The sequence below is a fragment of the Phocoena phocoena genome, chromosome 15 (assembly GCF_963924675.1).
Source record: "Phocoena phocoena chromosome 15, mPhoPho1.1, whole genome shotgun sequence".
NCBI lineage: Eukaryota > Metazoa > Chordata > Mammalia > Artiodactyla > Phocoenidae > Phocoena > Phocoena phocoena.
In genome coordinates this window covers 64,212,224-64,223,666 of record NC_089233.1, presented here as the reverse complement: position 1 = coordinate 64,223,666, position 11,443 = coordinate 64,212,224, and the positions used below count along the sequence as shown (strand labels likewise).

Here is an 11,443-nt window from a genome sequence, read left to right as displayed (position 1 = left end):
GAGAGAGGGAGGATTGGAACAAAGAGATCTGGGAGGCCTAGAAGCCAGTTATAAGGGAATTATATTAGGACAGGCCGTGAGGAGGACTGAGACAGTGAGGCAGCGGGGATGGAGAGGATGAAGGAACCCCAGAGATGACTGCTTAAGTGGACAAGTCAAAAGGGAAGCCAAGTGTTGTGAATCTGGGCAACCGGAGGGATAGTTAGGAATTCAGCTCTTCCTTAAAGTTCCCCCTGAACAGTGTCTGGTATTGTATTGATCCTTTGAGATGGGAAGGTGGAGCTGTCCTGGGGTTTCTGACCTAGGGGCACCAGATGAAGCTTGAAATGGCCAAGTTATGCAGCTGTGCTCTGAAGATCAGCAAGGATCTGGACGTATCACCATGAAAAGGCTGGTCGAGCACCTGGACAACCGGGCTGTGAGTTTCATCTTCTTTCATTCATCAAATGCTTACTGAGCTTCTACTCTGTGCCAGGTTGTGCTGGGAAACCAATCTGGTGACCTTAGAGTAGGGACAGATCTCTATCGGGCAGGCTCAAAGAATCTCGGATTAAGAAGGAAGCCTACCTGACTGCTTCTACTGCTGCTATACCTCTCACAGTGTGACAAGTGTTGTAGCAAAACGTTCAAGAAGGGGTAATTGGCTCTGTGTGGGGATCTGGGAAGGCTTCCTGGAGGAGGTGAAACTTTTTTTTTTGACTGCTTTGGGACTTCGTTGCTGCATGTGGGCTTTCTCAAGTTGCGGCGAGCGGGACTACTCTCCGTTGCGGTGCGCGGGCTTCTCCTTGCGGTGGCTTCTCTTGTTGCAGAGCACGGGCTCTAGGCGCGTGGGCTTCAGTAGTTGTGGCTCGCGGGCTCTAGAGCGCAGTCTCAGTAGCTGTGATGCACAGGCTTAGTTACTCCGGGGCATGTGGGATCTTCCCGGACGAGGGCTCTAACCCCTGCCCCCTGGATTGGCAGGCGGATTCTTAACCAGGGAAGGAGGAGGTAAATTTTCAGCTGAAGCTCTCAGGATGAGGAGGACTACCTCCCATTGTGGGAGTGAAAGGAGGGTATTCCAGGTAAAGGGAACAGTTTTCCCCCACGAGTCCAGCTGGAATTGAGACTTCTTCCAGAACTACCAGAAAAGCACTGTGTGGGAAATCATTTTTCCAGCCTCCTGAAGGGGCCGCTGCTGCCCCAGGCAGGGGCTGCCACCTCTGGACTCAGCCAGTCCCTCCCAACAAAACTGAGTTTGTCTTTGCTGGGGTGGCAGTGAGGTACACTCTGGATCTGCCTCCATCTAAGGAGTGGGCTCAGGGTGGCAGCGCCCCCAAAGCCTGAAGTAACAATCTGAGCTCAGTCAACGGCATCTGGGGGGAGGGGTGTAGTGGGTACTGATACTTTTCTGTCTCTGGGTCACCACAAGTTTAATAAAATAAAAGAAACTGTGGGTAAATGCTGCCATCTGTACTGCCCACTCCCCAACAACAAATCAGGTCCCAGACTAGACGCAAAGGTTGCTTTAAAAACACCCCAAGGACTTAACTGAAAACCCACACTCCTCATGTTTCTGGGGCTTAAGATCCTTGAGTTCACTCCTCAGCATCTCTCCTCAGGAAGGTGGGGTGGGCTGTCCCGTGACGTGGAGGTAAAGACCCGAGAGTCTGCTCCGTGGGACTGAGAGGCCCCCCCGCAAGCCTAGAAGCACCCCTCGGGGCTGTGTGCCAAAAGCCCCCATGAGCCATGGCCTCAGAGGGCAGCGGTGATTTTTTTCACATAAATATATCGCACTTAAATGAGTTTAGACAGCATGACATCAGAGAGTAATTAAATTGGTTTGGGTTGGAATTCCGTTTCCAATTCCTGAGTTCAGGTTTGTAAAAGATTTTTCTGAGCACCTGCAGGCATGTGTGTGTGTGTGTGTGTGTGTGTGTGTGTGTGTGTGTGTGTGTGTAAGTATTTTCACTGGAAAGGATTCAAAACTTTAAAAAAAAAAAAAAAAGAACTGGAGCACACAGGCAGCATTACGCCATTCTTCCTTCTTGGAAAAATCCCTCAGCCTTATACAAGCCTCCTTCAAGCCCTCAGTCAGTTGTGCAGGAGAAAGGGGGCGGTCGGCTTTCTCCTTTCAAGAACGAGTTATTTTCAGCTGCTGACTGGAGACGGTGCACGTCTGGATACGAGAGCATTTCCACTATGGGACTGGATACAGACACACACCCGGCAGACTTCAAGAGCCTCAGACTGAGGAGAAAGCCTTTCCTTCTGCTGCTACTGCTGCTGCCGCTGCTTTTGAGGGTCCACTCTTTTCATGGTTTTTCCTGCCAAACCAGAGGCACCTCCGCTGCTGCCACTGTTCTCTTTGGTGTCATTCAGCGGCTGTCCAGAGGATGAGACTCCCCAAAGTCCTCACTTTCTTGCTTTGGCACCTGGCTTGGCTGGACCTGGAATTCATCTGCACTGTGTTGGGTGCCCCTGACTTGGGCCAGAGACCCCAGGGGGCCAGGCCAGGATTGGCCAAAGCAGAAGCCAAGGAGAGGCCCCCTCTGGCCCAGAACATCTTCAGGCCGGGGGGTCACAGCTACGGTGGGGGGGCCACCAATGCCAGGGCAAAGGGGGGCACCGGGCAGACAGGAGCCCTGACACAGCCCAAGAAGGATGAACCCAAAAAGCTGCCCCCCAGATCGGGTGGCCCTGAACCCAAGCCAGGACACCCTCCCCAGACAAGGCAGGCTGCAACGCGGACTGTGACCCCAAAAGGACAGCTTCTTGGGGGTAAGGCACCACCAAAGACAGGATCTGTCCCCAGCCCCTTCCTGCTGAAGAAGGCCAGGGAGCCTGGGTCCCCTCGAGAGCCCAAGGAGCCATTCCGCCCGCCCCCAATCACGCCCCACGAATACATGCTCTCGCTGTACAGGACGCTGTCCGAGGCTGACAGAAAGGGAGGCAACAACAGCGTGAAGTTGGAGGCTGGCCTGGCCAACACCATCACCAGCTTTATTGACAAAGGGCAAGGTGAGGGGGCGGGGGGGGGGGCAGGGGCACGGCTCAGAGGGAGGGGCATCTGCATGCATGGAGGGGGCTCTCAGAGCCCCGCCACTGCATTGGTGGGAGACGGTGTGTGCATCTGGCCTGGGTGGTATCTGGGACTTACCTCACACACTCCAGGTCCCAGGCTGTTGGCATGTCAGAGCTGGAGGGCACCTGGGGATCACCAAGTACCATTCCTGCAAGGTGCAGAGGGGGTTACTGAAGCCTGGGAAGGAGATAAGACCTGCCTGTTGGTGGCAGAGTTGGGGACCAGCCTCTAAGACTCTTGATTACCAGGCCATGCTCTGTGCTTCTGTGAATTGGCCAGACTTTCCAGGCTGCAGAGGGTTGTAGGTTTTCTCATATGGCAGAGAGAGAAATTAATCTCAGATACCCATGGTTCTCCCACTTTGCCTTTGGGCTGGGGGGCAGAAGGGACAGGATAGGTGACGACAGTAAATGAGGCATAATGGAGTTCTGGAACAACCTCTAGATATACGAGGTGGGGCAGGGTGGACAACAGACCTAGGGTCTAACTCACCGTGTGACCTTGGGAAAGCCCCTTCTCCCTTTGGGGTCTCAGTTTCCCCATCAGTACAACCCTATGGAGGTTGGATTGGGTGATTTCTGAGAGCCCTTCAAATATGAAAACTTTTTGTCCTGTCCTAAACACACATCATTTTTATCATGAACCCAGGAGACGATCTGCTCCCTTCACTTCTCCCTCTGCCCACCCCACCTCACTGTCTTGACTTTTCCTCTCAACTTGCTGTGTGATCTCAGCAAGTCCCTTCCCCTCTTAGGGCCTCAGTTTCTCCATAAGTGTGAAGAGGGAGGTGGACCTGATTGCTAGAGTTGCTGGCAGCTCATACGTTCTGGTTCTGGGAGTCTTGGGACTTTGGCTGGCAGGGTGGGGGAAGGGTCAGAGAGAGGAAGAGGCTCCTCATTAGAGCTGGCCAGTGGGGGAATGACGGGGTGGGGAGGCACAGAGGCAGCAGGTCTGGCTGAGGTTGGGGGGGGTGGCCTGGCTGCCTGCCCAGCCAGAGCAAGCTGTGACCCCTTGGGGAAATCATAAAATAAGTCCCTGTGCCCCCCAGCTCTAAGGGAGCTTGGAGGGGGGAGATGGGGAGTTTAAAGGCCTAATTAGCTTCTAGAGCAATATTATGAATGTTTCCCAATGGCAAATTGGTATTTAGGAAGGAAGGCATGCTGATTCGGACATACTACTGAGCTCCTTACACACACACACACAGCCTTATATTTATACGTGCGTGCTGAGTCACACACACACGTACACACGTGCACACACACCTTACATATATACAAGGAATCTTCTTACATATATATAGACACATGTACATACATACCCTTCAAATATTCACACAAGCCCAATCATACATGCATATAACATGTCACTCACATATGCATTACTTTTCATACTCACATGTGAACTGAACCATACATACACACACACACCAACTGTCATTCACACACACACACACATTCACGTACCCAGCAGGGTAAGAAACATACACAACAAAATCATTAGACTGGGAAGCCAGGAAAATTGGCTTATAGACAGGCTTTTTTGTTAACTTGCTGTGTGACTTTAGGCAAGTCACTCCCCCTCTCTGCCCCTCATCCATAAAACAAGAACACTAAGATCTTCTTTAAGGCATGGTATAGTAGAAGCAGCTCAGGATCGGGTGTAAAAAGTTCTAGGCTGGAGTTCCAGCTCTGCTTTTTCCCAGATGGGTGACCATGAGCAAGTTACTAACTTCTCTGAGCCTCAGGTTCCTCCCCTGGAAAAACAGGGGTCATTATAATGCCCATTCCACCTATCTTACCAAAGAGAAATCATATTGGATAACAGATGGGAGAGGGGCAGGTAGAAGGCAGTTCTAAGGCTGATGGACCTCTGCTATGCATCTCATTGACACAAACACCCAGAATCACTCAAATCAGCTACAGCCACATCTACAGATCAACAATCCTACTTGGTTGACTGTATAGGAAGTTCCCTTATTTTGAAAAAGGCTCCCAGTGGTTTGGGTCTTGCCCTCTGTCAGAGTGGGGAAGAGGTTAAAGAACGTTCTCTCGAGGGAAGAAGAGCTGTGGTCCTCCCCTGAGGCCTTAAGGTGACCAGCTCCCTTGGTGAGGTTGTAGGGAATGACTTATGGGTGTTCTCTCTAGATGACCAAGGTCCTGCGATCAGGAAGCAGAGGTACATGTTTGACATTAGCGCCCTGGAGAAGGATGGGCTACTAGGGGCCGAGCTGCGGATCTTGCGGAAGAAGCCCTCGGACACAGCTAAGCCAGTGGCCCCCAGCAGTGGGCGAGCTGTCCAGCTGAAGCTGTCCAGCTGCCCCAGCGGCCGACAGCCAGCGGCCTTGCTGGATGTGCGTTCCATGCCAGGCCTGGATGGATCTGGCTGGGAGGTGTTTGACATCTGGAAGCTCTTCCGAAACTTTAAGAACTCGGCCCAGCTGTGCCTGGAGCTGGAGGCCTGGGAACGGGGCCGGGCTGTGGACCTCCGTGGCCTGGGCTTTGACCGGGCTGCCCGGCAGGTCCATGAGAAGGCCCTGTTCCTGGTGTTTGGCCGCACCAAGAAACGGGACCTGTTCTTTAATGAGATTAAGGCCCGCTCTGGCCAAGATGATAAGACCGTCTACGAGTACCTGTTCAGTCAGCGGCGAAAGCGGCGGGCCCCACTGGCCACACGTCAGGGCAAGCGGCCCAGCAAGAACCCCAAGGCCCGCTGCAGTCGGAAGGCGCTGCATGTCAACTTCAAGGACATGGGCTGGGACGACTGGATTATCGCGCCCCTGGAATACGAGGCCTTCCACTGCGAGGGGCTATGCGAGTTCCCCCTGCGCTCCCACCTGGAGCCCACGAACCATGCAGTCATCCAGACCCTGATGAACTCCATGGACCCTGAGTCCACGCCACCCACCTGCTGTGTGCCCACGCGGCTGAGTCCCATCAGCATCCTCTTCATTGATTCAGCCAACAACGTGGTCTATAAGCAGTATGAAGACATGGTCGTGGAGTCTTGTGGCTGCAGGTAGCAGCACTGGCCTCTGTCTTCCTGGGTGATACATCCCAGGATGCTGGTCACAAGAGCCCTTCCACGCACTCCTGGAATCACAGAGGGGTCGGGAAGCTACAGCCAGGAGCATCTACACAGCCTGCGTGAAAGGGGATTTCAACAGCCTTGTTCACTCTCAGAGTGGGAATTGGGCTGAAGGTCTCTTTCTATCCACAAGTCCCCCTGTCTGAGGATCTCTGCCCTTCTGCTGCTCTGACTGGTGGGGACAGGCCCAGGGAGACAGACTCTGAATAGGACTGAGACCCAGGAGGCCTTGTCTTCCAATGAAACTCAGCCCACCACCTCTCCTTACCGGGACCTTCTCGATCTCTGGACTCTCCAGGGAGGACTCTCCTTGGGAGAGGCACAGGTGCCACCTCCTCCTTGAATTACCATTGTGCTTGATGACTTTCTGCCCCTGGGGCAGATGGATGCTGGTTGGGCAGGGGTGGGAAAGAGGGGGAGCGGGTTTGGGCATGGGTGTGAGGCTCTTAGACTGTTAGATTAAAATGTACATTGATGAGATAAAAAACAAAACCATGCCTAAAACTGTGGCAGATTTCTTATTTACCCCAGGGGACCCAGTGACCCTTCAAAGAATGACTGTCCCAGAGAGGGGAGGCGGGCTGCCCAGAGCAGAATGGGACAGAGAGCACAGGCTGAGCAGGGCCAGTGCTACCTCTAACCCCATTCCTGGTTTTCTTCCAGAGCTCCATCTATTCCACTGAGGCATAGCAACAGAGTTAGGTTTCCTTTTTGACATTCCTTAGTCAAGTTTGTTGCCTCCAAAATGGATCCCTTAAATGGGAGGGAAATTGGGGATTTCATTTCCTCTAAAGTCATCCCCACTTCCTTCACCAGTGTCTGCTCTGTCCCCTCTCATCCCCACATCATACTCACAGAATCAGCTGGTCACCATTTAAAGGGCCCTCCACCTCTCACTGGGGAACGTGGGCTGCCACGATCTCCTCTTCCCCTATTGGAGCATCTCTTTTCTGTCACTGACCACTGTTCCTCACGTGATCTTACCTGTGATCTTATCTTACCTGCTACCCTCCAGTTCGGCACACATTCCACCACTTCACTCCAGCTCTAGAAACAACTGGAGCTCCTCCCCTTTATATTATACCGTATATAAATACATAATTATACATTAGTAACCTCCCCACTGACCTTACTGACCTTAGACGGACCAATGCCAGACACATTCCTGCTTGGGGCTTGGCCCAGACTAAATGCCCACTTCCCTTTCCCACTAGAACCTATGGGGAAGAGCGAGGCATGAGCTCTTGGGAGGGGAATACAGCCTTCTGGTAGGGAAATTTGGGCACCTGAGTCCTTGTTCCAAGGGCTCAGGACCAGGTTCTGCCTGGCTGAAGAAAGGGAGGACCAGCAGAAGAAAGCCTAGGCCTCAGCTTCCCACCCAGGGGGCCTCAAAATTTCCCCCATCTCTCTCCAGCTGGGTCTTCGATTCCCAGGGCTCCTAGCCAAAGCTGTTTCAACAGTAGGAATTCTTGCCCAGCTCTGGACAGATCCTGTGTTTCTTCCCTCTAGGCCTGAAACCTGGGTTGTCAGGACCTGAAGCAAGAGCCCAGGGTGGGGGGCAGCATACCTTCGAGCTACCTCCCTGGCTTGGAGGCCATTCCCTGTCCCTGAGGGGCCAGCCTGAGCCTGGAGCCTAGCCCTCCCTGGCCGAGTTTCGTTGTGTTTGGCTGGGGGCAGGCCCACAAGCTCTGGAAGTAAACAAAGGAGCTGCACGGCAGACAGAGTTCTGGTGTATGTGAGAGGAGAGTGAGCCTGGAAGGGAGGTGCCCGGGGAGGCCAAGCAATGGACTGTGGACACAGGGAGAGCAGTGTAGAAGCAGGGTGGCTGGAGACCGAAGGGCAGAGAGGCAGGGGACCAAGGGGTCACAGGTGGGGCAGGCTCCTACATGCACTGATTTCCTGGGCTGTATGTCCCTGGTTTCTTAGAAAGTCTGACAGATTGGAGCTCTCCCTGCCTTATCCCTATCAGAGAGCTTCAAGGACTCTCAGCCACGGTGCTCTTCCTGCTGAGGTCCAGGCATTGAATTGAATGTTGTGGCTCCAGTTTGATACCCTAGGAGCTTCCTCTCCCACCTCCACCTGTCCTAGAACACTTTTTCGCAAGAGAACCAATCAGACTCTGTACCTGACCCCCTTTCCCACCCAGACCATGGGGAACCAATCAGATTGTTGTGGGTGGGAACAGCCCTTCCATCCTAACCATCTGATCTGTTCAACTGCCTCCTTGGAAAATTATCCCCACCAGGCACCCACCTCCAGTCCCAGTCATAACAGGCTGCATACTTGTACAGGGCATTCTCACACCAAAGGGTTCAAGGCTTATATCGTTCTTTAGAGTTCACAAACACTGTCTCAGCTGTGGTCTCACAGCTCTGCTGGCCTCAAAAGGCAGCCCAGTTTCAAATTTCAAGATTTGTCACTTAGAGTTAGAGGCCTTGGGCAAGTCGTCTAATTCCATGAACCTTGATTTCCTCATCTGTGAAAATAAAAGGGGGGGGAAGGATAAACAATGTACCTATTTCATGAGGCTAACTGTGAGGATATGAAAGACACTCAGCACAGTAGCTGGCACAGAGGTGGCACTCAACAAATGTTAGTTGTTATCATTATTGTGCCTCAAACAGTCTTGTGAAGCAGGCAGGGCAAGGAATGTTACCCTCTGCTCCCCTATTTTTACAGATGAGAAGCTAACAATCCAGAGAGGTAACTGCAGGTCTCCTGCAGGTCTCTGTATTCTTTGTACCATTCTTGCCACTTTTCTGGACCCCCAATTCCACTGACCCCAGTCTTGGCAAGTAGTAGAATTATCTTCCCGGGGCTTGGCGCCCTGGTCTTAAAGTATCTCCTTGGGGACACAGAATATTGTTAGTTCTCAGGGGGAAATAGCTAAGCATATAGTTTAGGGCAGGGAAAATGAGAGGTCCGTAGCAGAGGAAAGAAGTGAGGCCCCCAAAGCTCTGATGCCATCTCTTGGCCTCTTCCACATCCCCATGTCCCAGGGCCACAAGCTGGAGAATCAGCTGTTCTAGGGCTTGGAACACACAACCTTGGGAAGCCTCTGACTTCACAAATAGTTCTTTTGATCTGAATATAATGTGAGGAAGCAGAGTTAAGCAGAATAGTCATATATGCTTAGGAGTCAAGCAGATCTGGGTTCCAGTTCTAGTTCCACGACTTTCCAGCTGAGTGACTTTGAGCAAGTTACTTAACCACTCTAGTTTCTCTAACTGTAAAAGAGGGATAATAATATCAAATTTAATGGACCTGGGATGCAGGAAAGGGGATATTCATTCATTCCATCCATCTTTGATCCATCTATTCATTTATTAACCAGTAAATATTTATTGAGGGTCTTCTATGGCTCAATACTGTTCTGAATGTTGGGGTAATAATAAAAACTACAATGTTTATTGAGGGCTTATTATGTGCCAGGTACTGTGCTTAGCACTTTACATGAAGTCTCTTATCTTGCAATGATCATGCCTTCAAGTTCCATGCATGAATGAAAGAGAAAATAAAGATCCCAAAGGATACTAAGATGGTAAGGTAATAGACTGAATCAAAGGAAATGAAATAAAACAGGGGGGAGAGTCATCAGAATGCATGAAACCAACCATACAAGTACAAGATATGAAGTGTGATTTCACAACTTCAGATGGGAAAGAGATAGTGTTGTAGGTAGCTGTGAACTTAGTAGAATCAACTGAATATAATGTGGGTGCCTAAGTGCAAATACAAGTGTGGGCTTTATTAATAGACATGTACTGTACAAACCCAAAGAGACTGTGGTTCTGCTCTCTTAGCAGGACTTGGGGAGTGTTGGGATGGAGAGAATAAGGGAGAAGCAGAGTCAAGGGTGAATCCTGTGGCTTTTTTGCTTGAGCAACTGGGCGGATGGTGTGCCATTCAACAACAATGAAAACAGAGAACACAGAAGGAGGATAGATTTTTAGAGGAAGATGATGAGGTCAGTTTTGGACACGTCAAGTTTGAAGAACTCTTACAAGATTAGCTTTAACTAAGAAAAATGGCAATTCTTCCATTGAAATGATGTAAAGAAGAAAGGATACATGCAGGCTATACAAGCAGGTTTGTTTGGTGGTGGGAAGTTGAGTTTCCTTCTGATGGCTTCTAATTTATTTTTTCTCTGTGAAGCAGGAGGTGAGGCTATCTGTTCAGAGACAGTAATAAGGGGTCAGAGTCAAGGAACGTGGAACAGGTTCCTGTTATGGGTTGAATTGTGTCCCTCAAAAGGAATATGTTAAAGTCCAACACCCCTGCCCCTAACCTATGAATATAACCTTATCTGGAAAAAGGATCTTCACAGATGTAATCAAGTTAAGATAAGGTCATCAGGGTGGACCCTAATCCAGTATGAGTGGAGTCCTTATAAGATGAGAAGAGACACAGAGACAGGTACAAAAGAAGTCCATGTGCTGACAGAGGCAGAGACTGGAGTTAAAAAAGTCAAGAAACAGCAAGGATTCCTGGCAATGACCAGAAGCTAGGAAGAGACAAGGAAAGATCCTCCTCCCCTAGAGCCTTCAGATAGAGCGTGATCCTTGTCAACACCTTGATTTTGATCAGAATTTTTTTTTTTTTTTTTTTTTTTTTTTTGCGGTACGCAGGCCTCTCACTGCTGTGGCCTCTCCCGTTGCGGAGCACAGGCTCTGGACGCGCAGGCTCAGCGGCCATGGCTCACGGGCCCAGCCGCTCCGCGGCACGTGGGATCTTCCCGGACCGGGGGCACAAACCCGTGTCCCCTGCATCGGTAGGCGGACTCTCAACCACTGTGCCACCAGGGAAGTCCAACACCTTGATTTTGGACTTCTTATCTCCAGAACTGTGAGAAAATACATTTCCATTGTTTTATGCCACCTGGCTTGTTTTTTTTGTTGTTGTTGTTATGGAAGTCCTAGGAATCTAATACAGTTATAAACAGTAGTTTTGGAAAAGGGGGGCAGAGTTGAGCGTAATAAAGGTTGGTATCCATATTTGATGGTACCAATATGTTCCTTGCATGATTTTCTCCAATAGTACTCAATAACCTAGATGCAGGCATGGTGTCTCTCTAGGTGGGGGGGCAGGGATAGAAAGACATTTGAGCAAGGGAGTTATATTGCAAGAGATAAGCAATTACAGTGACAGACTGTATGATCTGAGCTAGATAGAAGGAGAGAGATGAGAGGGTTGACAGACTACTGTGTAAAGAGAAGAGATAAAAGGCCTGGAGGTCTCAATGAGGTAGAAATGACAAGTGTGCTAGGAATGAATGGACACTTAAAGAGTAGGATGGTG

The 11,443-nt window shown here is 50.7% G+C and overlaps 1 protein-coding gene across 1 annotated transcript; it reads left to right on the top strand.

Annotated features, from left to right (window-relative positions):
• The first annotated feature begins 2,372 nt into the window (after nucleotides 1-2,372).
• Nucleotides 2,373-6,080, top strand: GDF5 (growth differentiation factor 5). Its single transcript, XM_065892737.1, has 2 exons — nucleotides 2,373-2,997; nucleotides 5,206-6,080. The coding sequence occupies exons 1-2, from the start codon at nucleotides 2,373-2,375 to the stop codon at nucleotides 6,078-6,080; spliced, it is 1,500 nt and encodes a 499-aa protein (XP_065748809.1).
• Nucleotides 6,081-11,443: the final 5,363 nt, after the last annotated feature.

Coding starts and splice junctions, on each gene's coding strand:
- GDF5 (XM_065892737.1), top strand. CDS start 2,373: ATGAGACTCCCCAAAGTCCTCACTTTCTTGCTTTGGCACCTGGCTTGG. Junction 2,998..5,205: donor CTTTATTGACAAAGGGCAAG/GTGAGGGGGCGG, acceptor TGTTCTCTCTAG/ATGACCAAGGTCCTGCGATC.